Below are 23,109 nucleotides of genomic sequence, written 5' to 3' on the forward strand. Positions count from 1 at the left end.
GGTACGTCAGGGAGCTGTCAGTCCGTCCGCGGTTTCATTAAACCGCCTGTCACACTGTAAAAACACTGTCATTGCCGTTCGGCTAGTGTAGCTGCTTAAACAGAGTGTGCTCTCTATCACTAGAGCACACTCCTCAGATAATATCCAAAGAAAAAAAAACTTTTACTAAAAGAATAAAAGAATAAAATAGTAAATAAAAGTAAAAAACTGTCCTAGTATAAAAAGTAAGCCCAACTCCAATGGGCACTTAAGCTAAACTGGGGAGCTACAGGGGGTGCAGAAGGGAGGGGTCTGTCAGCAGTGATACATTAAACAAGTTAACTAGTTAAGTGCCAAATCCACACACCCCTCATACAACTCATGGTAGCAGTGTCCCCCAGATATGTATAATTTTTCTTTAATCCTATGTTATATACAGTAATGTGTGTGTTATATGGTAGCATATGACCCACCTTCAACAACCTTTAGGAAAGAGCCCTCCTCAAAGCCTTCTATGGTCTTAAGCTCAGCAAAGTTGTCCAGTACATTTCCATCTAGCTGGAGGGAAAAACAAGTCCTATGACAGGTGTCCTCCCTGTCCATAAGAACTTGGTGGATCTCCTGAACCATCTCCTGGGGTGACACCTGAAGAATCACACAGATACTGCATTACTAATTTTTACCCAATTACATATCCTCCTTCTTTGGGTGAAAGGACAGGAAGGGAGATAAGAGCAGCATTGAAAAGGGAAAACTAGCTCATTACCTGAATAGAGAAGGTCTCTATGCCAGGGGCTTGTATCTTGACCGTGAATCCAGTATCCTGAATAACAATGACCTCCTGTTCACTTCCGTCTTCTGCCTGTTCTCCAACATCATGTCCGTTCTGCTTCGGCTCCACCTCTGCGCGATGCTCGTGGGCCCCATCTCCATTCATTAATGTCATGCCGCTCGAATGCTCTGAGAAGAAAGAAACAGAAGGGTCTTTTTAAATCTCAAGTTAAATTAAAACAGCAATCTGCTTTGACTCGCTCAAAACAATAAAACCAGCAGCTCTATATGTAAACTAGGAAAAAATCATGCAAAGTTATTGGATAAAAGTTAGTTCAAAAACAACAACTATATTAATGCTCTAACTTTACCCTCATTTACTAGAATTTAAAATATTATAATACAAACAATAGAGCTAGCATAACCTCATGGTATAATACTATGACAACCCAAACAGATCCACCGAAATCCAAAATACAACTCCAATGGGAAGCTGATCTCCATTTGGATCTGACAGGAGAGGACTGGGAACCCATCTTTAAGAACTCTTAAAATCTCTAAATATCTTAAACCACAATGAAATGCTGGTGAAGCTTATAAATAGAATGTATGTCACCCCGGAAAAGTTACATAAGATGTGGCCCTCTACATTCCCAACATGCTGGCGTAATTGTTCAGAGAGAGGAGATATATTCCACATTTTTTGGGCATGCCCAGTATTACAGCTCCTGTAGACTGAAGTATTTAATTTTCTTGGGGTTATCTTATGACACCCGGTTCACCCCTCCCCAGAGGTGGCTCTTTTGCATTACTATCCAACCTTAATCCCAAAATGGGAAAGATATGTGTTGGGCCAGGCTCTCATAGCAACTAGGGCTGCTGTTGACCAAGCATGGAAACAACCTCTTCCACCAAAACGGTCTAAGATTATCTCAAAAATAAACTTCAGTTTTGAAATGGCGTACTTGGCATATCTATATGACTGAGGGAGAGGATGCTCTGATGCGAGACCCACAACTAAGCATTAATGATATTCCCCTGAGCTCAGATACTAATCATCCAAGAGAGATCCAAGGGTATGACCAAATGTTGTGTAAATGCAGAGTATACAAGAAATATTTTGTATTATAAACATACTAAACCATTTGAGTGTTGTGATCACTTGTCTGAACAAATTTTATTTTTTTATGACCAAATGTTGTTAAATCCGTTTTATGTACCCCCTTCCTTCCCTTAGCCTAATATTATGTTGTACCCTTCCTCTCTTTTGGTTTTTCTGTAGCCCACCGTTAAAATTTTATGAAACTCTTGCTTCTACCAATATTCGCCACTTTTACGATGCCATTAGACGCAGAGTTATTGGCATCTACCAGACCACCTCTAGTATGCTTTTGCTCACTACGCTCTTCCTCCAGATGCCTCATTTCCACTTTCCGTTGTCTCATTTTACAACACCCCCCCCCCGCCCCCAAGGAACCACATGAACTCAAATGGGAGGAGGACACAGAGAAGGCGCTCGATCCGAAGGACTGAGTCGAAATTAGCTTGAACATAGCTAAAACCTCGATTTGTGTCAAAATTAGCGAAAATGCTCAGAAAATGTATTTATGATGGTACATGGTTGCCCATAGGTTTCACATTAGTTGCTTGTGTGGTAAGGTGGGCGGCCTGTCCCACGTTTGGTGGCATTGTCCAAAATTACTCCCCTTTTGAGCATTTATCCATCGCTTTATCCCCAACATTACGCAAGTGTCCCTTCCTGCTTCTCTCTCCTATTCCTTACTATGCTCCTAAACACACTTCAGAAGCTAATCACACATATACCTAGTGCCGCAAAATGTCAGCGTGCCCTTTTTTTGGAAAAATCCTGAATCCCCTCCTCTTCCCTCCATTATCAATCACATATGGCAGGTCTCCCACATGGAATACATCACAAGTATTATACGTCATACTCCTGTCCCCTTCACCTGGGTCTGGAATCCCTGGACCGAATATCACGGTTCCCCTCCGTCCTTGGCGTTTTTATCTTTAGCCCGCTACATGGTCAGTACAACGATTGTACAATTCACTCTAACTTATGCCCATCACTATGAACAGTGACTTCCCCTCCCTTTTCCCTTTATCTCTCTATTCTTCCTATCACTTGCCTCCTTTATAATATTGTTTATACATAGCTACGCTTAAACCTCTTGATGCCTTACACATGTATATATTTTCTAATCTATATTTCTTTAAATGTAATTTTCTACTGTTATGTTTGTCTGGCTCAATCGAACACGGTTATGCTGTATTCACTCTTGTAAAATTCAATTAAAAATGTATGTTACAAAAAAAACAAAAAAAAAAAAAAACATTTTATACATAAAAAAAAAAAATCTCAAAAATTTTTCAGTAATAAAAAAATAAAATAAAAAATAACACAAAATAGCTTATACTTCCCAAATTGTTCATTGCTCCTAAATAATCTGCTCAACTTCACTTTCTTCCACGCTCAGTCGGGGTCTGGCTAAATGTGTATAACATTGTGTTTTCACAGGGAGCTTTGTTCACTGTAAATACCCTCATTTTTTCCCCCCTAATGCTGTCCCTGTTGCGAGAAAACGTGACAAAGCAGGAACTCTATCACCAAAGCCATGAATTATTTAAAAGAGCAACAGAATGCGAAAGGTGCCGCAGGGCATTCACAGCGCTGTATCTATCAGTGTTTTGTAATTCGGGATCTAGCATCTAGGTTCTCGCTAAGAACAGCATTCAAACATTTTCCGACAGCAGATATTAATGTACTGAGAAGCCTGTTTCAGTTCACTAGTGGGACCTGTCCCATATCTCAAATCACTGACTTCAATCAACAAACTGCTCTAACAAAATAACAGAAACCTGCACATAAAGCAACTTAATAGCTTGTTTCATTAGCAGTTTCAGTGCATCTCAAATCTGTATTGGAGGGATGTGACATCAATAATACAATCATTTGAGATTTAGTGGACGGTGGTGGAAAACGGTCTCTGGTGTTGCTCCAGTATCCCCCGTAAATGTTCAAATAGGTTTAGTGACTTCCATGGCATATTCAAACTATTCTCATGTCCTGTGGAAAGGGGTAGTCATTCTGGAACAGGACTGCTTTCAGTCACAAGCGCTGCATCTGCCAAGCAATAAGGAACCTCCAGATAATGAAACGCCAACAGATAACATGAAATAGAGCCTAATGGAGACGAGATCAGAATGCAGGCCCTAGCACTAGCACTAGCACTGCCTAGTACTCTGGAAGACCTGTTTATGGCAACTCACAAAAAGGCAGATATTGTATAACAAACACCCATTTACCAGCTACACATACATGTAATGGAAAGAATGCATAAATTAACCATGCGTTACAGTGGTATGCAGAAGAGCATCTAAGAATGAACAGCACATCGGCCACAACAGGTTCTACTCCTGTCAGCTAAGAATAGGAGGCTACAGTGGGCACAGGTTTACCAAAGCTGGACAACTGAAACTTGAAAAACATCGCTTAGTCTGATGAATCTCAATTTTCGCTGCGACATGCAGATGGTAAGGTCAGAATTTGTGGCAAATAGCCTGAATCCATCCTGTAAAGTGTCAAGATTACAGGCTTAAGGTGATGGTGGTGTAATGGCGTGGGGAATGTTTTCTTGGCACACGTTAGGCCCCTTAATACCAACTGAGCATCACTTAAATGCCACAGCCTACCCGAGCAGTTGTTACTGACCATGTGCGCTCCATTACTGCCAGTCTGCCCATCCTCTAACAGCTACTTTCAGGAGGATAACCAGACACATCACGAAGCGCACGTCATCTCAAGCTGGTTCCACAAACATGACAATGACTTCAGTGTACTCCAATGGCCTCCACAGTTACCAGATCACCTTTCGGTTGTAGTGGAACGGGAGACTTGCAGCATGAAACTGCAGCAACTGAGTGATGCTATCATGTTAACGTGGACCAGAACCTAGGTTTCCAGCATCTTGTTGAATCCAGGCTGTTATGGGGGCAAAGGGGGTCCTACCCAGTACTAGAAAGGTGTATATAATAAAGTAGCTGCTGAGTGTATGTTGCATCAGTGAGTAGTGTTATAAAAAACAAAAACAAACTACACATAAGACAACACACTCTTCCTACTAGACAATCCAATATTTCAGAGAAAAGACGTCATTTGAAATTTCATGTTTCACTAAAAGTAAAATATTACTTAGCTTGGTTCAAATTTGCCTATTAAAGGATTATTCCATATCACTGCCCTACAATGCATTAACAGGCAGATACCTTTTATTTATAGGACTTTATAAATGATATTACACTGGGAGATTCATGTACACCACATACTATACATTACTACTTCTAAACATACACACAAAAGAATGGTGGTGGGTGGGACACAGACACAAACTCTTTGGACAATTTAGGTAACTAATATTATCTCATGCTTTATCAAATCATTCACATAAAATGAGACTGATTTGTGATTTACAAGAAGTCTACAATCTGCTGGTGAATGCGATTCACTGATACTATCCTTAGACATGCAGACAAAAGTACAGTTAACACCAAATAATCCATAGATTACCTTTGTTGAGGAATGGTTTGGACTATAATATAACTCTCCCACGGTATATTTCAGGAATTAAACAATGTTTTCTAGATTACAATGTGTAGTTTCCAGTCCAGAGGAAATCTCAAGCCATTCATTATAGATCTAGCCATACTGTGCCTGCTAAATTATTCAAGCACCACCATATAATCTATCTTTAGAGAATTTGATTTTGAGAGATCACAGGAAATATCACAAAGATCCCAGAGGAAATGGCTAAATCATATAAAATGAGCTTGCGAGGAAAATGTGACAGACGTGAACACATGTAGCACGTTCTAACAGAGTGTTTTCATTCACAACTTCTGTGCACCTTGTTAGGCGTACATAAATAGCTAATAGACCGTAAACACACAAATCAAAACAAGAGATAAAGCAGTGCAAAAAGATAAATAATACCTGTAGACTGTCTGATCTCCATGATTAATAAATATGTGAGGAGCGCATCATAAAAATAAATGTACAACTTCTGTATTCAGTAAAAACGAGAGGCAGATTACCTTGAATACTGGCACAAAGTTTACAAAAATGTCTACTATGGGTGTGGCTGGCACCCGAGGCAGAGGAAAGAACAGGCTCTGTAGGTTTTGTGAGTCTAAACTGGTCCCATAAACTAGGGAAAAACCTATAGAGTTTGCATGCAGATTACTGAGAATCTACATGTCATGCTTCAACAAACCAAGACTCGGGAACGTCATATGATCCTAACAAAGGATATTATTTTCTTGCTGCAAGGCTGAATACAGAGTTCCACTAAAACTGTGTAAAAGAAATGAAGGGGTGGTAAACAAACAGCTAATTAAATCACAATTCTCACATTGTTCCTCTAACTTTGGCATCCAAAAATATATACATTTCCTAATCATATTAATGTATGGTATTTTCTTTGAACTGTTTACTTGAGAAAAAAAAGCTACTTTCAATTTTTTATTTTCCCCCCATTAAAAAAAATGCCAAATTTCTGAAAGTTTGGAACAAAAACCAACTCTAGTAGAAAATATTCCATATGTTTTAAGTAAAGACTGAATTGCATTGCCAAACTTTTCATAAGATGTAAGGGCATTACTATTTACAGAGGAAATCATTTATTGGTTGCCCAATTGGTGCTGCCATATTCTAAGAAAAGCTCATCCCTCCTACCAAGTCATTGACTTAAGTAAAGAAGCTGTGCTGTTAGCCCCACAATATTAGCAAGTGCCATAGCAGACCTTTCTTCAAGTGTACCTGATGCCTACAGAGTGGTGGTAGTCATTGGCTAAACAAGAGATGAGGGAAACCGTAACAAAGATATAAGGTAAGGAACAGGCCGTTTGGCAGAGGTATGAAGTTTGGTGAATCAACCCTAAAGGTCCGCTTCCGCATTGTGTTTGAAAGTTCACATATGAAGAATTTATAGGCCAGGAAAGGGGAGGACTGGAAACACAGGCAAACGCACACACAGCTCTTTAATACAATATAACTAACTTGACTCTATATAAATAGTTTTGCCTACTTAAGCGAAAAATGGCTATTCAGCAGTGTTCAAGAGCATAGAGCAGAGGACACCCACCATTTATTTCCCCACTAGCCATACAGACTCACACCTACTCTGGTGTGCCAGGTAACAAACCTCTGTGATCCAGGACTACTTACATACATTACATATTCAAGACACGTGGATATCACTGTAGAAATATACAGTTTTGTCCACTCCCGACGAAGCACTATGACGAAATGTGGCAACTACATAGTACAGCATTTTAACTATGGTAAGCCTGGTTTCATATACTTTAGTACAGTCCAATTTGAAAATTTTCTATGATAATTGTTGAGAAAATTCTACACCATGGAAGTGTCCCCTGTCTTTGTTTGATATACAGATTTGTGTGGTCATTACATACGCTCCCAGCACTGCTTGTTTTGAGGATAGCATGTATTAGTTAGACAGCAGTAAGTTTTAGCAGTGTGACACTGCAGCGAATCTGCCCACCACCTCTCTCCACGGTATACAATGTCACACAATATAAATGATTAAACTATCAGAAGAAATTCTGGGACCAGGTACAGGAACAGTACAATAGGGGGTTTCAAATTAAAAACAACTATTAGGCTGGGTACACCCCTACAGAAGATTTCTCCCGATGCGACATCTTTAATGATTTTAATAAAGACAGAAAAATAAAAAGTCCTGATCAGCATGTCTATTCATGTGTACACACTATATACGGTTTATACGATTTACCTTCAGATCTGTGCTCTTCATCTGTCATAACCATCGGCTGAAAAGAACATGACTCTGCACGCTCCATTGGAATCTATGGACACTGCTAGTCGTGAGTACATACACACTGCAGAATTGGAACATTGTTCCATCGTTGAACAACATTTTTTAATCTGCTTTAAAAATAAAATGAAACGATAGGATGTCCTTTGGAACAATAATCGTTCATCATTTCAGAGTACACAGAAATGCCATATAGGGCCGAACGCTCGTTTATCGTTTGGCTGGCTCAATAATCGGCTGAAAACACTGTAGTGTGTACCCAACCTTACAAGTAGTCTGCTTTACAAAGCAGTAGTTTATAAAGTCAAATATATTAACTGGTTATATACACAAATAGTAAGTTGTTTATTTAAGGGGGATGGGTTTAATATGTGCAAAAAGACAAATTTCTTCAGATTGATGAACACAATCAGAGAGCTGGTATATCCACTTAAAAAATAGTATCTACAATCAATAGTAACAAATGTCTATTAAGAAAACGTCCCATTTCCCTGGCTGTATGGAAACCTCTGAACTGCACTTTATGTGTATTGAAAGGCAGTGGGTTCCAGTACGGAGGAGGGTTACGTCACTGCGGTAGTAGGTTGTAGGGATCATTTAGAACAATTATAAGGATGATGTAAATGCCAAGCATACAGGTATGTATACATGTTGTAATGAGAATAATGCATGACAGAAAGAATTTGCAACTTGTATATACTGAACAGGTTGAAAGCAAAACACCACCTGGGACAGCAGCAGGGGTGTTCAAATATGATACTGTATAAGAGAAAATAATGCACTATTCTCATTACAACTCTCCTTTAGAAGCTGCCACGTAAATGGAGCAAGTTCAATAAATAAGTCTAGTAGCTGAGCAAGGTGCACAGCCACCATATAGAACATACAGGCACAAGCTAAGCACCTTCACTGTCCAGAGTATATGAAGTGTCTATTACAAGTACAAATACTACCCTAAAAAAAATAATTGTAGTGTAGCCAGCATCTGTTCTTGGCATGCCTCGAGTGCCGATCGTTTAACTTGGAGTCTAGGGGCGTGAGTGACCATTTTTTGTGTGTTTTTTTTGTCTTTAACAAATAAATACAAGTTTGCTATTCCCTGTCAGCAGCCTGCAGAATGTCTGATCTCCCTAATTAACGAATACGTGATCAACACATAAGAAAAATGAATGTAAAAACTACAGTATTCAATAAAAAGGAGAGGCAGATTACCTTGAATACTGGCACAAAGATTGCACATACTATGGGTGTGGCTGGCATCCGAGGCAGAGGAAAGAACAGGCTCTGTAGGTTCTGGGAGTCTATAGGTTTATCCCTCGTTTATGGGACCAGTTTGGAGTTTGAATGCAGATTACTGAGAATATACATGTCATGCTAAACAAACCAAGACTTGGGAAGTCTGAAATAATCCCATGTGAGGGGGATATTTGTTAATAGCACTGCTGTTATACATTAAGTAATACACAGTCTCCCCGCTTTATGACAGAAACCTCACATGTATACTCCCTGCTAGTGTTAATGTGTAGATGCTCTGAATTTGTTGGGAGTAGATCATACCATATATGATATACTACGTCCTGCTGTTACTGGCTATATATTATGCAAGGCCCACATAACAGTCTGGCTTTGAAGAATGAATAGGTGCACTGACCCTACACAAAAGCACCTAAAAATAATTCTGTCCTACAGAAAACTTTCCAAATTCACCGTTTAACATTTTTGGATAACTTCTGTACATTTTCAATGGAATTACTTCTTTACTAACTACTATTAAAATAGATATTCTCACAATCTGAATTAAGCTGCCGAGTAAAATGACTGTGTCTGATATCCGATTTATAAACCCAAATGCATGACCGCAAAAAAGAAAACGTTACAGTGTATAAATTGTCAGACCTCGGTTGCCCTCTATAAACACTGCTACTGCCCTACATGTAATAATAATAACGTTTGAGAATAATTCATTAAATAAACAAAAAGCACCTGGAACAGACAAATCATAAAAATAGCAGACTTCAACAATTATTGGACAATATACATACCACAACCTCTGAATTATATAATATTGTTGTGTAGAAGATATAAGAGATGGTAACACTATACTCATCTATTTATCTATACCAGAAAACCACTAATAGGCACCATACAAGCCTCAGATGGACACATCAGAAAGTGAAAACCTTTACCCACACCTGACAAGTAGTACTGTGGCTGGTCTACCTACTTTCTCAGGCTCACCAGGCTGAAGACTGGCAAACTATGAGTGGAGGCACCATCTCCATAAAGATTACAGTGGGGGTTTTACTACTATAAAAAATGAACCTCTTCAGTAATATCTGAATTGGTCTACTTACAGTTTAAAAACAAAACAATGTTATGGAATGTTATATAAACTGTACATAATATATAAATAATATATATTATTTATATGCTGCTGCTTCATTGAGGTCACCAGTGGCGTCTTCCTGGAGAAAGAAAAAACCTGTGGCTTTTCCAGAAATGGTCATTTATGTCAGCACGTGGCCTTTAATAGATATGAGCAACACGCATACACCGTTTATTTTGGCTCACATGATTAGACCCAACCTATAATAAAAGTAATATTCTTCATTGTTTAAATGTTGGAAGTTAGGGGTAAAATTGTGGTTAGCCTATCTCTGCGATAATAACAGAGGGGAATAATCATAACTAACTGTAAAGTCACCTGCATTCCTTCCAAAAATAAAATAAAACAATATTCCAAAATTCTACCATAATAAGAACTTTTTTTTTTTTAAATAAATGCAATTCACTCTTCAGACTAAGTAACACAAAATAATACACTAGCGGAATCAACATATTCCCTTGTTGAAAACATTGTTTTGCCCATTCGGGACTAAAGTCATTCTAGGGTCCTGCACATACATGCCCGTTAACCAATTATCGCTTAGTCAGTAGGATTCTGGTTAAAACTGAATGGATAAGTCATAAAGATAATTGTATTTAGGCTAATTAATGGGGCAGAGCATCAGACAGATCACACCTACCTGATTTCAGCTCCCTTTTATCAATTAAACATAGTAGTTTACGTGGGTTTGCCTTATTATTAGCCAGTACTAAATGTGATCTGGGATTTCTGTCTTCAGATATACAAGCTATGACCTCTTTCTCCAACCTTATTCCATGGCACTGCATGACAAGTTGGTGACCTTTACTACAAACTGAAGGCTCAATAGAGGTGCACATATCATCAGATGTTATACTTCTTTGTCTTTGCATTGTCACTCCATTTGCCGTTGCATAATCCACTGTCGGGTCAGTTGTTGCTTCAGGTCTCTGTAGTTGCTGTGCAGCAAAGTTTAGACCTGGAGGAGCACATGTCAGCAGGGAGGGAGGAGGGTCTGGGACATCTGTTATGTCAGCTGGAAGGTCACTGCGAAAGGCACAGGGAGCCTGAACCAACTCTGGAGAGTTTCCTGAATGACAAGACATGGGATGAAAGTTTTCACACTCACAAATTCCCTCATCTTCCTCACAGTCATGGTCATAGCCCCTGTCATTCAGGTTTTCAGATACATCTTGGTAAGGCACTGTAACATCAATAGTAAACTTGTCTTCAGCCAAGGTGCCATGCAGGTGACTGCCATAATCACTCCTGGCTAAGCTACGGACGCTTTGTGACCTGCTGGAATTTTGCAAAAGAGAGTCACCTTCACCTTCTGAAGGAGTGCCTAGCTTTCGAGAAATAACTTCAAGGCACCGTCCACAACAAATATTGTTGCCCATCGTCACTGATACTACAAGGACGGAGCTACGTTTAACAAGGAATAATTTTGATCCTGCCACCAGTGAGCTGGTGTTACTATTTATAAACAAGAGGGGGAAAATAAAGGACTTGACAGTGGCTGATCAGGCTGTAGATCCTAAATGTAATTCTGAAGAGCGGTGCATGGACTACAAACTTTCACTGGCTGCTGGCCAGACTTGGATAGCACGTAAGGCTCAAACTCTTAAAACAAAGTGGGTGTTATGGAGCCTCAGCGTAAAAGAATCATGAGAGGCCTTCACAAGGTAAAGGTCTCTACAAAAATTACCAGACACTTATAAGACTGTAGAAACTTCTATTAAATAAATGTCATTAAATTACAACTAAAACAGACAATTTTCTCTAAAACAATAAATACATTTCTAATACAAAAATAAACTACTGAAAGTTAATCCCAATTATCCTACTCCTTAAATGGGCTTCAGATGTCAACAGGATATTATGTGATGAAACATGAATGCTCACAGCAAATAAGTCAACCACTCTAAAAATAAAATAAATGCAAAACCAGGTAGAGCATATAAAGAGAATTTATGAATGTTTTTTTTTTTAAGAAAAAGTGGCTAATAACTTGTAAGCATATGAATGAAATTGTTCTTATATACAAGAACATTAACAACAGCATTTACATTGTACGGTAGTTTAGTTGGATGCAGGCCAACAGTTCCCTCCTGCCAATGCTGCAAGAGAATTCAAGAGTTATGCTGGTCACACACACTGTGGAATCACAGCCGATTGCAGGTATCAGTGGTACTCCCATCGGATCAGGTTAATAAATGCAATGGGAAGATGACTGTGATCATCTTCAAACCTCATCATCAGACTACAAGTGACTACAAGATTTATCCTCCAAGGGGCAGGATGGCTAAATGTCACCTAATTTGGCCACATACTTGCAGCCAAATTGGACATCCATACTATCAACTCATCCTTGCAGAGTGGCTGGATCAGCTTGTGTGTGGTCAATTCAACTATAATCCATCGTAACAGGTGCAGTGTACTAGCACAGCCATATATTTTTGGAATTTCAGTACTCAACTCACTGAAGAAATCTGTGAGACAGATGAAACGCGTTGGACATGCCCCCTATTGACGTCACACAGGAAAAGACAAAGCACTTATGTTCCACAGTGGAACGCACGGCAGGGAGATCGTTATTTCATTCTGTCAGCACTGGATCTCTCATACCGAGTTAGAGGCTGCACTGACCCGTTTACCTAGACTTAACGATGGAACTTATGGACTGAGAAATATCTTCCCTCCTATTCAGATTCCTACTACGTTTAAAAGGATCAGTGAGTTAATGGGCTAATAGCGCTGTTCCTTCTTCAATAATTTAAAACTTTAGGATATCGCTGGCTGGTTTACCCGATCATTAGTTACTGTGGTTCTTCTCTTGAACAGTTCTCTTTAGCCTGGATTGGAGTTTTTTTTTTTTTTTTACTCATTTTCACTCCCTGCTATTTTTATACTCAATATATTTTATTTTTATTTTCATGTTTTATATTCTATGTATTTTTATCTATTGCATGACATCACGTTGTGATCAACATTTGCAATGTTTGACTAAACTGCTTATGTCCGTTACCTATAACAGTGGAATCATTTTGTGAGTCTTGGACAAAATATGGTTTTAATTAATCCAAAGTATATGGTATTAGGTCAATAAATTGATAAAATATATAAATTCTGTACACGTTGACATCATAATCTGGATACATCCCCTTGTTTATAAACATTAAGTTAGACAACCAAATACCTTATATCATCCACATTTAGGTATTATATTGTTTTATATCAAAGTCAATAAAGCGCATAATAATCATTGCTTTTTAGGTATTAAGAGGGAGGGATGCCCTGTATTATTGCAGCTCTTGCAACAAATGAGAAAGAGCGCGTTCCTACTCTATTTTCCATTGGGATTTCAGTACTCCCTGATAAAAGAGCACCACAATAGCTGACAATAGTTTACAATTCATGACTTGCTAAATAACCTGTCGACTCTTAACCTTATTATTATTTTTGTAGATTTGTAAGGCGCCACAATGCTCCGCCGTGCAGTAGGGAAAACAAGGACATACAAGGCAGACAAAATAAATGCAGACCTGAAAACTAAGGGTATGGAGGACCCTGCTCATTAGAGAGCTTACATTCTAAGCGGCAGAGGGCACAGCTTAAACAACAGGAACGAGTGTGGCTTAGAACGCAGATTGGGACAGCTGTGAGGGTGCATTAGGGTGAATAGTATCATAAGGGATAAGGTAAGCTTTAAAAAAAAAGAGTGTTTTTTAAAGAACGTCTAAAGATTTGAAGGCTATGGGAAAGCCTGGTGTGGTAGGAAATTCCATAAGTGTGGAGCAGCACAGGAGAAGTCTTGTAGGCGCGAGTGAGAGGTGGTTACCAGAGATTAGACAATGCGTAGGTCTAGGAGGGCGAGAGGGATAGTATTTTAATATGAGATTTGAGATGAATGAAGGGGTGGTGTTGTTGAGGGCTTTGTAGGCAAGGGTGAGAAATCTGAACTGGATTCTGGAGGACACAGGGAGCCAGTGTAGAGATTTGCAACATGGTTCAGCAGATGGGAAGCGGTGAGAGGAAAATAAGTCTTGCAAAACTTTAAACCTTAATTTATTGCCTTGTAATTTACCTCACAATGGGAATATTCTCTACTCAGCCTACTGATGGTAAAACAATATTCCAGCCACTAAAAAGACTGAAATTCCTTTTTTTTTTTCTTTTTTTTTTTATTGTTGGGCGTATTACAGTATAGCAAATAGCCTGTATTATAGTCTTGTATAACAATTTGTCCCATTTTTTTTATATAGTCTAACTACCATGTCCCTAATTCTGCATGCTTATATTATTACCCTTCATTGAGATAGTCAGAACATATTAAGCATTGCTGTACAATTTTTTTTTTTTTGGTCCATCAATCAGTGGAGTTTACAATTAAAATCCAAGACAACAGGCACATGCAACTGTCAGTCTGGCAACCAATGCAAATTTCTAACAGCATCTATGATGTATATTATTAAGGTTTTTGTGCATTCTGCCATTTAACACTGTATAGAACAGACAGTGGTTTCTATGACTAATTTGTGATGCATATCTGAATACCAACAAACTGTCCTGGAACGTGTGTTTAAGTGTTAAACTGTTAACTTGATGTTACTTGCCAACAGTATATTTACTATGGAAACTGGTAGTCCTAGCACTGAGGTGTCATTTATCAGCGACACCTTGATATAGTGGTCATTCACTGCAGAGCGTGACCCCAAAGACGAAATCATCTATCAATGACAGCCTCAGGCTCTATTGAAGTTGCCATTAACTGTCACTTATGTTTACCAACAACCCAATGTCTGTACATACTGAAGGCCTCTTCCTGGCCACCCAATCACTGTACATACTGAAGGCCTACTACTGGACACCCAATAAGTTACTGTACATAGTGTATGCTTCTTACTAGTCATCCAATCACTGTATATAGTGTGCAAAATGATTGCTATGTAAAAGCTCAGAGGGGAAGCCTAGCCTTCTCCAATGAGCTGAGCTAATCTAATGCCAGCCATACACACATGAATTGGCCCGAAAACAATGCCTGAAAATAATCTTGCAAAAATCAATTTGATCACAACAGGTAATTTTTGCAAATATAGTCAGAAGATGACCACAGATGTCTCTCGGCCACTGCGAGCTTGTGACCATACTAAAAGGCCCAATGCCAGAACTGATCCAGCCACTCAGCTCCATGGTCTAAATCTCTCCCAAAAGGGCCACCTACATGTGTGGCAGTAACAGTTAACTTACACCGACTCTATCGATGTTGAATAATGGAAATTAGAGAAAGGATCCTTGATAAAAGATTGAAAACCCTGTAAGTTAAACAAAATTAAAAAATAAGCAAAACATTAAATAGAATAACTTTCTAGGCCATATAACTTATATAACAAACAAGTTATGTAAACATATACACAGGAGAACAGGACATGTATAGTTCTAAGGTTGCATTTTACCTGTAAAGGCACTTAAAGAATAAAAAAATCACTGTGCTACTAAAAGAAAACCCTGTCTCTTTTCTGGGAAAAAAAACAAACAAAACCAATGTGAAAGTTACTGAAGGTAATCAAAACACATAAAAAGATATTATCAATTTATAAAACACACATCAAAACTGATATCTAGTCTAGATCAGAGGTAGACAACCAGAGGTTTGCAAGGCATGATATAGCTTGCAGTTCCACAACCATCATTTATTTAAATAGTACCACGCATTCTGCAGCATAGTAGAGAATAGTTGTCATTTTCTCTTTGGAGATGACTAAATTCCTTACCACACACAAAGACAGACTAGGGTTAATTGTGACAGCAGCCAATTAACCTGCACAACAGCCAGAAAACCACATATTTTGAGTGGAGAATAATTATAAAATTAGCAGTATGTACCTCTGACACAACTAAATGGCATGTTACAGTCAATGTCAACAGTTTGCATTTCGCTCAGCTTTATTTGCAGTACAACCCCTGAATATGCTCCATTAGTAAAGCACAGAATAGGTTAATCAGCCCTTCCATTCTCCTGCCTCACTGTTTACTTTCTGATTCCACCTTCAAAACACCTGCCAACCACAGCATGGCGTGCAATAACTTCCGGGTTTCTGGAGCGCACCCATCTACTAAAGTATATAGGGGTGTTCCGTTTTCATAATCTACTTCCTGCTTTTGACCTGCAAAGCTGTAAAATTTGAGTGGCATTACAACAAATAATAAACAAATTATACACAGTAGGCTTCTTCAGGTCCTCAGACACGGGGTTATGTGTTTGACGTGCTGTAGGTAGGTAGGATTAAACACGCACCCCTACAAGATGATACAATGGTATGGTCGGATGAAGGTGACCTTGATTACGGCTCTTGAGGCAGAATGTATGACACGCCGAGTGCTGTGTGTTCCCACAGTGCGGGAGCAGTCACCTCCAGGACCACGTGACAGCCCCCATCACTGCCCAGGCTCCACAGCGGCTCTCAGACCACGTGACAGCTCCCACCACTGCCCAGCTCCACAGCGGCTCTCAGACCATTGCTGCCAGGCCAGCCACAGGGATAGTCACACGGGGGGGCTGTCTCTGGCTTACTTCAATCTGGATAAACTGGTTTGGGCGATGAGAAGCCAGTGATGGCCTCGTAGTACCTGCCTCATTACTCTGAGCATTAGGTTGCCTCAATAATAACTGCTACTTGTCCATCCACTGTGACTTCCATGTAAACGATTTTCCAGCTCAAAACTCAATGTGATTAACAAACCAAGGAACTAGCAAAACCAAACCCAGCACTATATTTAAAACTAAACAACAAGCAATTAAAAAATAGGAATAAAGTAGAACTGTAGTGTAAACATATGGGCCTACCAGATACTGTTACAGTGTCAGTCAATGTGATGCTGTGCATATTACAATACTGAATCTTAAAAGACACAATTTTACAAACTGGTTTAAGCAGCAATTTAGTATTTTATTGATTTCTTGAATTATTTCTATTAAATATGGCTTCACCATTTCACTATAATGATTTTACAAACATCGACATAAATATTGCATAAATCAGCTTTGAAACTAACAAACTTATCACTAAGTATTAACAAATTATATTGTATTAAGTTACAGATTTGATACATTCATAATACTCGCCACACTATAAACAGGACAACCAAAATCTATTGAAGGTACTGCAGTCTGACTTGTGAAATGGGCTTCTAGATTAAACATCAACTGTAGGTCTCTGACATTGCAATGTTCCACATGATGCTCTGGTTTACAGATCAAGGGCATTTTGCTGTTTACCAGAGCAATGTGATCATAGAAAGCAGACATTGTCTAGCTCCTGTGGCAGTGAATAAATAGACCAGAAGTAGAGACTGAAGCACAAGGGCATGTTAATGTCCAACAGCACTACTCCCAAGGGCAATATTTTCCGAACTGGGAAATGAACAAAATGAATTTGCTAGGAATGCACATGCCAATACAAGCAATGCGGTTTAAAGTATAGTGTAAAAGTATGCTGTGGCATCATTTTTAACTACTTACTTTTACAGTATCCATGAAGTGTTGTATTTATTTATAAAATGTGGGTGCCCGTTTACACCACCAATACGTGTGCTGGATTGACTTTCACACTAGACACACAATGCATATACCATAAATTGCATAACCTTCTCAATAGTCTGATACATCATCTTCAAAATTCCAATAACCCTGGTAAACATTCTTTGCAGTCCTGGTTGTGTACTACAAAATTCTGGTGATAAAACTATACTGGTAACCAAATCAAAAACACAAACCATTGTCGGTCATTCAGATTAAGGGAGCACTAATATTTAGTGAATGATTCCTTTAACCACATAGTGTTAAATAACTAGATGGACAAAACAAATGTCATCATCACAAGACCCCTGATACTCTCTTCTGTACTATCAACACAATGGAGTTTCTCACTCTTATGTCATACTCTGCACTGCAAAAACAAACACTTGGTTTGTTTAATCTGTCATACTCTATACTGTAAGGTACTGTATAAAGTGACATCTCTATCGGTCATACTCTGCACCGAGTGTCTTCTCTAGGGCTAGGGCATACTATGCACTCTTCTATACTGTAGCACTGTATAAAGTGACATCTTTCTCTGTCATACTCTGCACTGAGTCTCTTCTCTAGGACTAGGTCATACTCTGCACTCCTGTATACTGTATAAACTGACATCTCTGTCATACTCTAGCACTGTATAAAGTGACATCTCTGTCATACTCTGCACTCTTGTATACTGTATAAAGTGACATCTCTCTGTCATACTCTGCACTGAGTATCTTCTCTAGGATTATGGCATACTCTGCACTCCTGTATACTGTAGCACTGTATAAAGTGACATCTCTCTGTCTGTCATACTCTGCACTGAGTCTCTTCTCTAGGACTAGGTCATACTCTGCACTCCTGTATACTGTAGCACTGTATAAAGTGACATCTCTCTGTCATACTCTGCACTGAGTCTCTTCTCTAGGACTAGGTCATACTCTGCACTCCTGTTTATTGTAGCACTGTATAAAGTGACATCTCTCTGTCTGTCATACTCTGCACTGAGTCTCTTCTCTAGGACTAGGTGATACTCTGCACTCCTGTATACTGTAGCACTGTATAAAGTGACATCTCTCTGTCTGTCTGTCATACTCTGCACTGAGTCTGTTCTCTAGGAGGACTTAGTCATACTCTGCACTCCTGTATACTGTAGCACTGTATAAAGTGACATCTCTCTGTCATACTCTGCACTGAGTCTCTTCTCTAGGACTAGGTCATACTCTGCACTCCTGTTTATTGTAGCACTGTATAAAGTGACATCTCTCTGTCTGTCATACTCTGCACTGAGTCTCTTCTCTAGGACTAGGTGATACTCTGCACTCCTGTATACTGTAGCACTGTATAAAGTGACATCTCTCTGTCTGTCTGTCATACTCTGCACTGAGTCTGTTCTCTAGGAGGACTTGGTCATACTCTGCACTCCTGTATATTGTAGCACTGTATAAAGTCTCTTCTCTAGGACTATGACATACCCTGCACACCTCTATACACAGTACTTCCTACAGCTCTGCTCTGGATCACCCACAATACACAGATAAAGGGACAGTGCTATTACCGCAGCAGGGTCCCGGCCTCCTGTCGGGGCAGTGTGCGGGGCTCTGCACGCCGGGCTCCTCCGTCTTGCTCACCATGTCCTCTGTGCTGGGGCTGGGGGTGGATCGCGCTGGAAGGACAGAGCCGGCCGCTCTCACACTGACACACGTGGTGCAGCTGTAACCTCTGCCACCCGACCTTCCAGAGCAAACTCCACCGACGGCAGCCGCTGGGGGACAAATGTCTGGCTGCCTGCTGAGTCACACAACGCCTTAAAGGAACAGCTGGTATCTTGCAGAAGCTCTTTGCTCTTATTGTTTGTTATTACAAAGGCTTTGAAGCCTACAAAGAATGTATACACGGCAAATGCTCTGTATCCAGGCATCTCTCAACTAATTCTAAATCAAAGCAGCCAAGCTTCACAAGATGAGCTCATGTGAGATGCTGATGGAGAGGGAAGCTTATTTAATTTATCTTAAAATATAATGAAAAATTACTATTTTTTCTTGCTGCATGTAATTGTTATTTTATAGACAAATGCCTACGAACTTCCAACTTAATTAATCTTCAATCAAGATCATCTTCATGAGGGTCCTTTGCTGCCAATCACTAAAGCCCATCTGCAGAAATTAATAATCACCAATCTGATAACTGAGGACAAGAGAGATTTTAAATTCATCATCATCATCAACATTTATTTATATAGCGCCAGCAAATTCCGTAGCACTTTACAATTCTAAGTCTTCCAAGTTTAAATTTGGATTCCACTTTAAGATTATTTTTGTGCTTTGTACTGGCCTTATTTAAATTTGCCCATCCCCAGAATGGAGGGCATCAAAGGGCCAGGCCATTAAAAATGATGTGTCAGTGCATCTGTGATTCTCAGGCCCCCTGGTCGTCACTTCGGGGACACATTGTCTCAGGCTCTCTGCAGCCTCAGTCTTCTGGCCAGAGGACCAAGTATAGCACTGCCACTACTACACTTGATCATAGCCAAAAGGCAGAGAAGCAAACTTGTGTTGTATCCCAGGGCAAAAATAAATAAATACGTTTGCCTGCTGAAAAGCACAGAAGTGAGACAGAAATATAATTGTAATGCATACCTCTCAACATTTATGGCTAGACTGACTAAAATTCGTGTTTGTCTGTGGTTTTAAACAGCTGTACATTGCTGGAGTCTCAGTGATCCAAAATTCCGCCTTTAGTAAAGGGTAGTTTAAATATATAAACCACCAGCAATATATGGCGGATTCAAAACACCTAAACTTCTGGCTGTTTAATCAAACCCGAAATTTGGTAAACACAAAGGAAAAGAAGAAGAAAACTGGAAACTAGGAGCACTCTTTGATTGTATTGATTCTTATTAAAACAAAATACTTTATTAAATACGTCTAAAAGAATGTTTCTATAATGGCCTGTGTGCCACCAGTAGTGGAATATTTAAAAATAATAGTGGCAGTGATACAAGGTGCAGAATAAGTGATTAAAATTGGCAGTTCTTGCTGCCCTGCTTTGCTATGTTGCCTCACTTTAAAAAGCAAGTATGCGAAATGCACGTTCACCTTACTATGCTCAATTATAATAGATCCTTTACATAATTCAGCTATGGATGTCTTAATATAGCAGCACTACCCCTGGAATATCTCATATCCAGGGCATGAACTGCAAAGATTTTCTTACTAGTTACATATATCATAGTGCTAGCCATTATATGAGAGGTTGTGGAAATTTTGTGTCAGTATCATCATCATCATCATTTATTTATATAGCACCACTAATTCCACAGCAGTGTACAGAGAACTCACATCAGTCCCTGCCCCATTGGGACTTACAGTCTAAATTCCCTAACCCACACAGACTAGGGTTAATTTGTTAGCAGCCAATTAACCTACCAGTATATTTTTGGAGTGTGGGAGGAAACCAGAGCACCCAGAGGAAACCCACACAAACACAGGGAGAATATACAAACTCACAGATAAGGCCATGGTTGGGAATTGAACTCCTGACCCCAGTGCTGTTAGGTAGAAGTGCTAACCACTTAGCCACCGTCCTACTAGAAATGGGAGAAGCCCTTTATTCATGATATCAGTCCCTGCCCCATTGGGGCTTACAGTCTAAATTCCCTAACCCACACAGACTAGGGTCAATTTGATAGCCAATTAACCTACCAGTATGTTTTTGAGTGTGGGAGGAAACCAGAGCACCCAGAGGAAACCCACACAAACATGGGGAGAATATACAAACTCACAGATAAGGCCATGGTTGGGAATTGAACTCCTGACCCCAGTGCTGTTAGGTAGAAGTGCTAACCACTTAGCCACCGTCCTACTAGAGATGGGAGAAGCCCTTTATTCATGATATTAGTTACTTTATGGGCAGCATATATACAGAGCACTTTATCACCAATTATCTGAATTTAGTGCAGTGTATAATTAGCAGCTCTTTCTCCTTAATTTGTTGACCAGTGGCATTATAAGATAGAATAATCAAATTTTGGGATCCCTGGAATGGCAACTTTCAGTAGAGACTAATTGGATCTCCATGATGTGAGAGAAAGCCAATTAACAATGGTGTGAAACTGCATTCATTTTAATGGGCCCATGTACTTTAAAAGGGTTTTACATGTAGCACATATGTTGGAAACCCCATTGAAATGAAGTGGGCTTTGGAATGCATGAGAAGAGCTCCAATATTTGGGGCCTATTTAGTAATCTGTAGCAATAAGGCTGATAATCTGTTGCCATTTATAGCAGTGATAAAAAAAGAATTATCATCAGAATTCATTAATAAAATATCGCAATACTAGCTAGGAGTGATAAGGCTCCCAGTCTCCAAGGTTATGTGCATGCGTGACCCAGCTAGCTGAATCACACAAGCGCAGTGGATCTGAAAGCACAGACCTTTGTTTATAAGTAGAACAAAATCAACCCAAATCAATCAAAATATCCACAATTATCTTGGTTTTGACAGAAAATCACTGTCTGGGAGAGAGTTTGGATAATGATTTCAAGATTTTGGGAGGCGATTTATGGAGAAAACAGAGGTCAATATATTCCTGAAATGTGAATATCTGTGAGGTACATGGAATAATCAGCAATTTCCAAAAAAGCATAGAAATACAATAGATCTCTGTTACACCATAATAAATATTGTTTTAATGTAAAGCCAATATTTTTCCTGTTAATAATACACCTTAATCAGAGCAGCATGACTTATCATGTAGCAGTATTACTAGCAAAGTTTGCATTCATTTTACCCAATAATAGGACATAACTGAAAATAGCTAAACTAATCTTTTTTTCTTGCAGTATAATGACTGATAAAGATCCAAAGTACAACATTCTGTTTACTGCAGTACTGTGTACTTTGAACAAGTTATTTTAGGTAAACTTTGTTAAATATGTGGAGAGCACTTTCATACCTCCCAACTGTTCCTGTTTTTGTTTGGACAGTCTGTCCATTATTTCCTTCTAAACTGTCCCTCTTGAGTATAATATATTGATTTATATAAATAAATATCCTAACTGAGGCAGAAGTGTCTGTTTGCTAAACTATTAATAGTAATCACTTTATATATTATTATTTTATATGTCTTAGTCATACTTTACTATGTTTCATGCCTTATTTCTATGATGTGCAGAGGGGAGGTATGAAAAAACAGTCCTATATCTCACAACAGTCCCAGTTTTGACAGGACTATTTCTATTCTTGGGGGCAGTGCTTTTTTTGTAAAAAAAAAGGTGGTGGAACTCACATCTTGTTAATATTTTATGAAAAAAAATTATATATTCATGTCTAAACATACCTTTAATGTATTGTATTTCAGGCAAATGTTCATAGTAAATTCCAAACACTAATAATAATTTTTATGCCCCCTTTCAGCCTTCATTCTGTGCCAGTGCCCATAATAATTTTTATGTCCCCCTTCAGGTGTCATCCTGTGCCAGTGCCCCTAATAATTTTTATGTCCCCCTTCAGGTGCCATCCTGTGCCAGTGCCCCTAATAATTTTTATGTCCCCCTTCA

At 39.1% G+C, this 23,109-nt stretch overlaps 1 protein-coding gene across 5 annotated transcripts in view; it reads right to left on the minus strand.

The window, feature by feature from the left end:
* Window positions 1-19,295, minus strand: part of CLUH (CLUH binding protein of NUMT mRNA) — a 59,159-nt gene extending 39,864 nt beyond the window's left edge. Inside the window, exons 1-3 of one of the 5 annotated variants that reach the window (XM_075196771.1) lie at window positions 19,180-19,295; window positions 746-939; window positions 453-624 (exon numbers count right to left, since the gene is read on the minus strand). In XM_075196771.1, the coding sequence (XP_075052872.1) occupies window positions 453-624; window positions 746-925 (352 nt within the window). In that variant the 5' untranslated portion in view covers window positions 926-939; window positions 19,180-19,295. Of the gene's footprint in view, window positions 1-452; window positions 625-745; window positions 940-5,758; window positions 5,816-10,648; window positions 11,389-15,873; window positions 15,975-19,106 lie in introns of those variants that run through there. The other 4 variants (XM_075196768.1, XM_075196769.1, XM_075196767.1 and 1 more) reach the window with 4 other exon arrangements.
* Between the last annotated feature and the right edge of the window lie 3,814 nt (window positions 19,296-23,109).

The sequence above is a fragment of the Mixophyes fleayi genome, chromosome 2 (assembly GCF_038048845.1).
Source record: "Mixophyes fleayi isolate aMixFle1 chromosome 2, aMixFle1.hap1, whole genome shotgun sequence".
NCBI lineage: Eukaryota > Metazoa > Chordata > Amphibia > Anura > Limnodynastidae > Mixophyes > Mixophyes fleayi.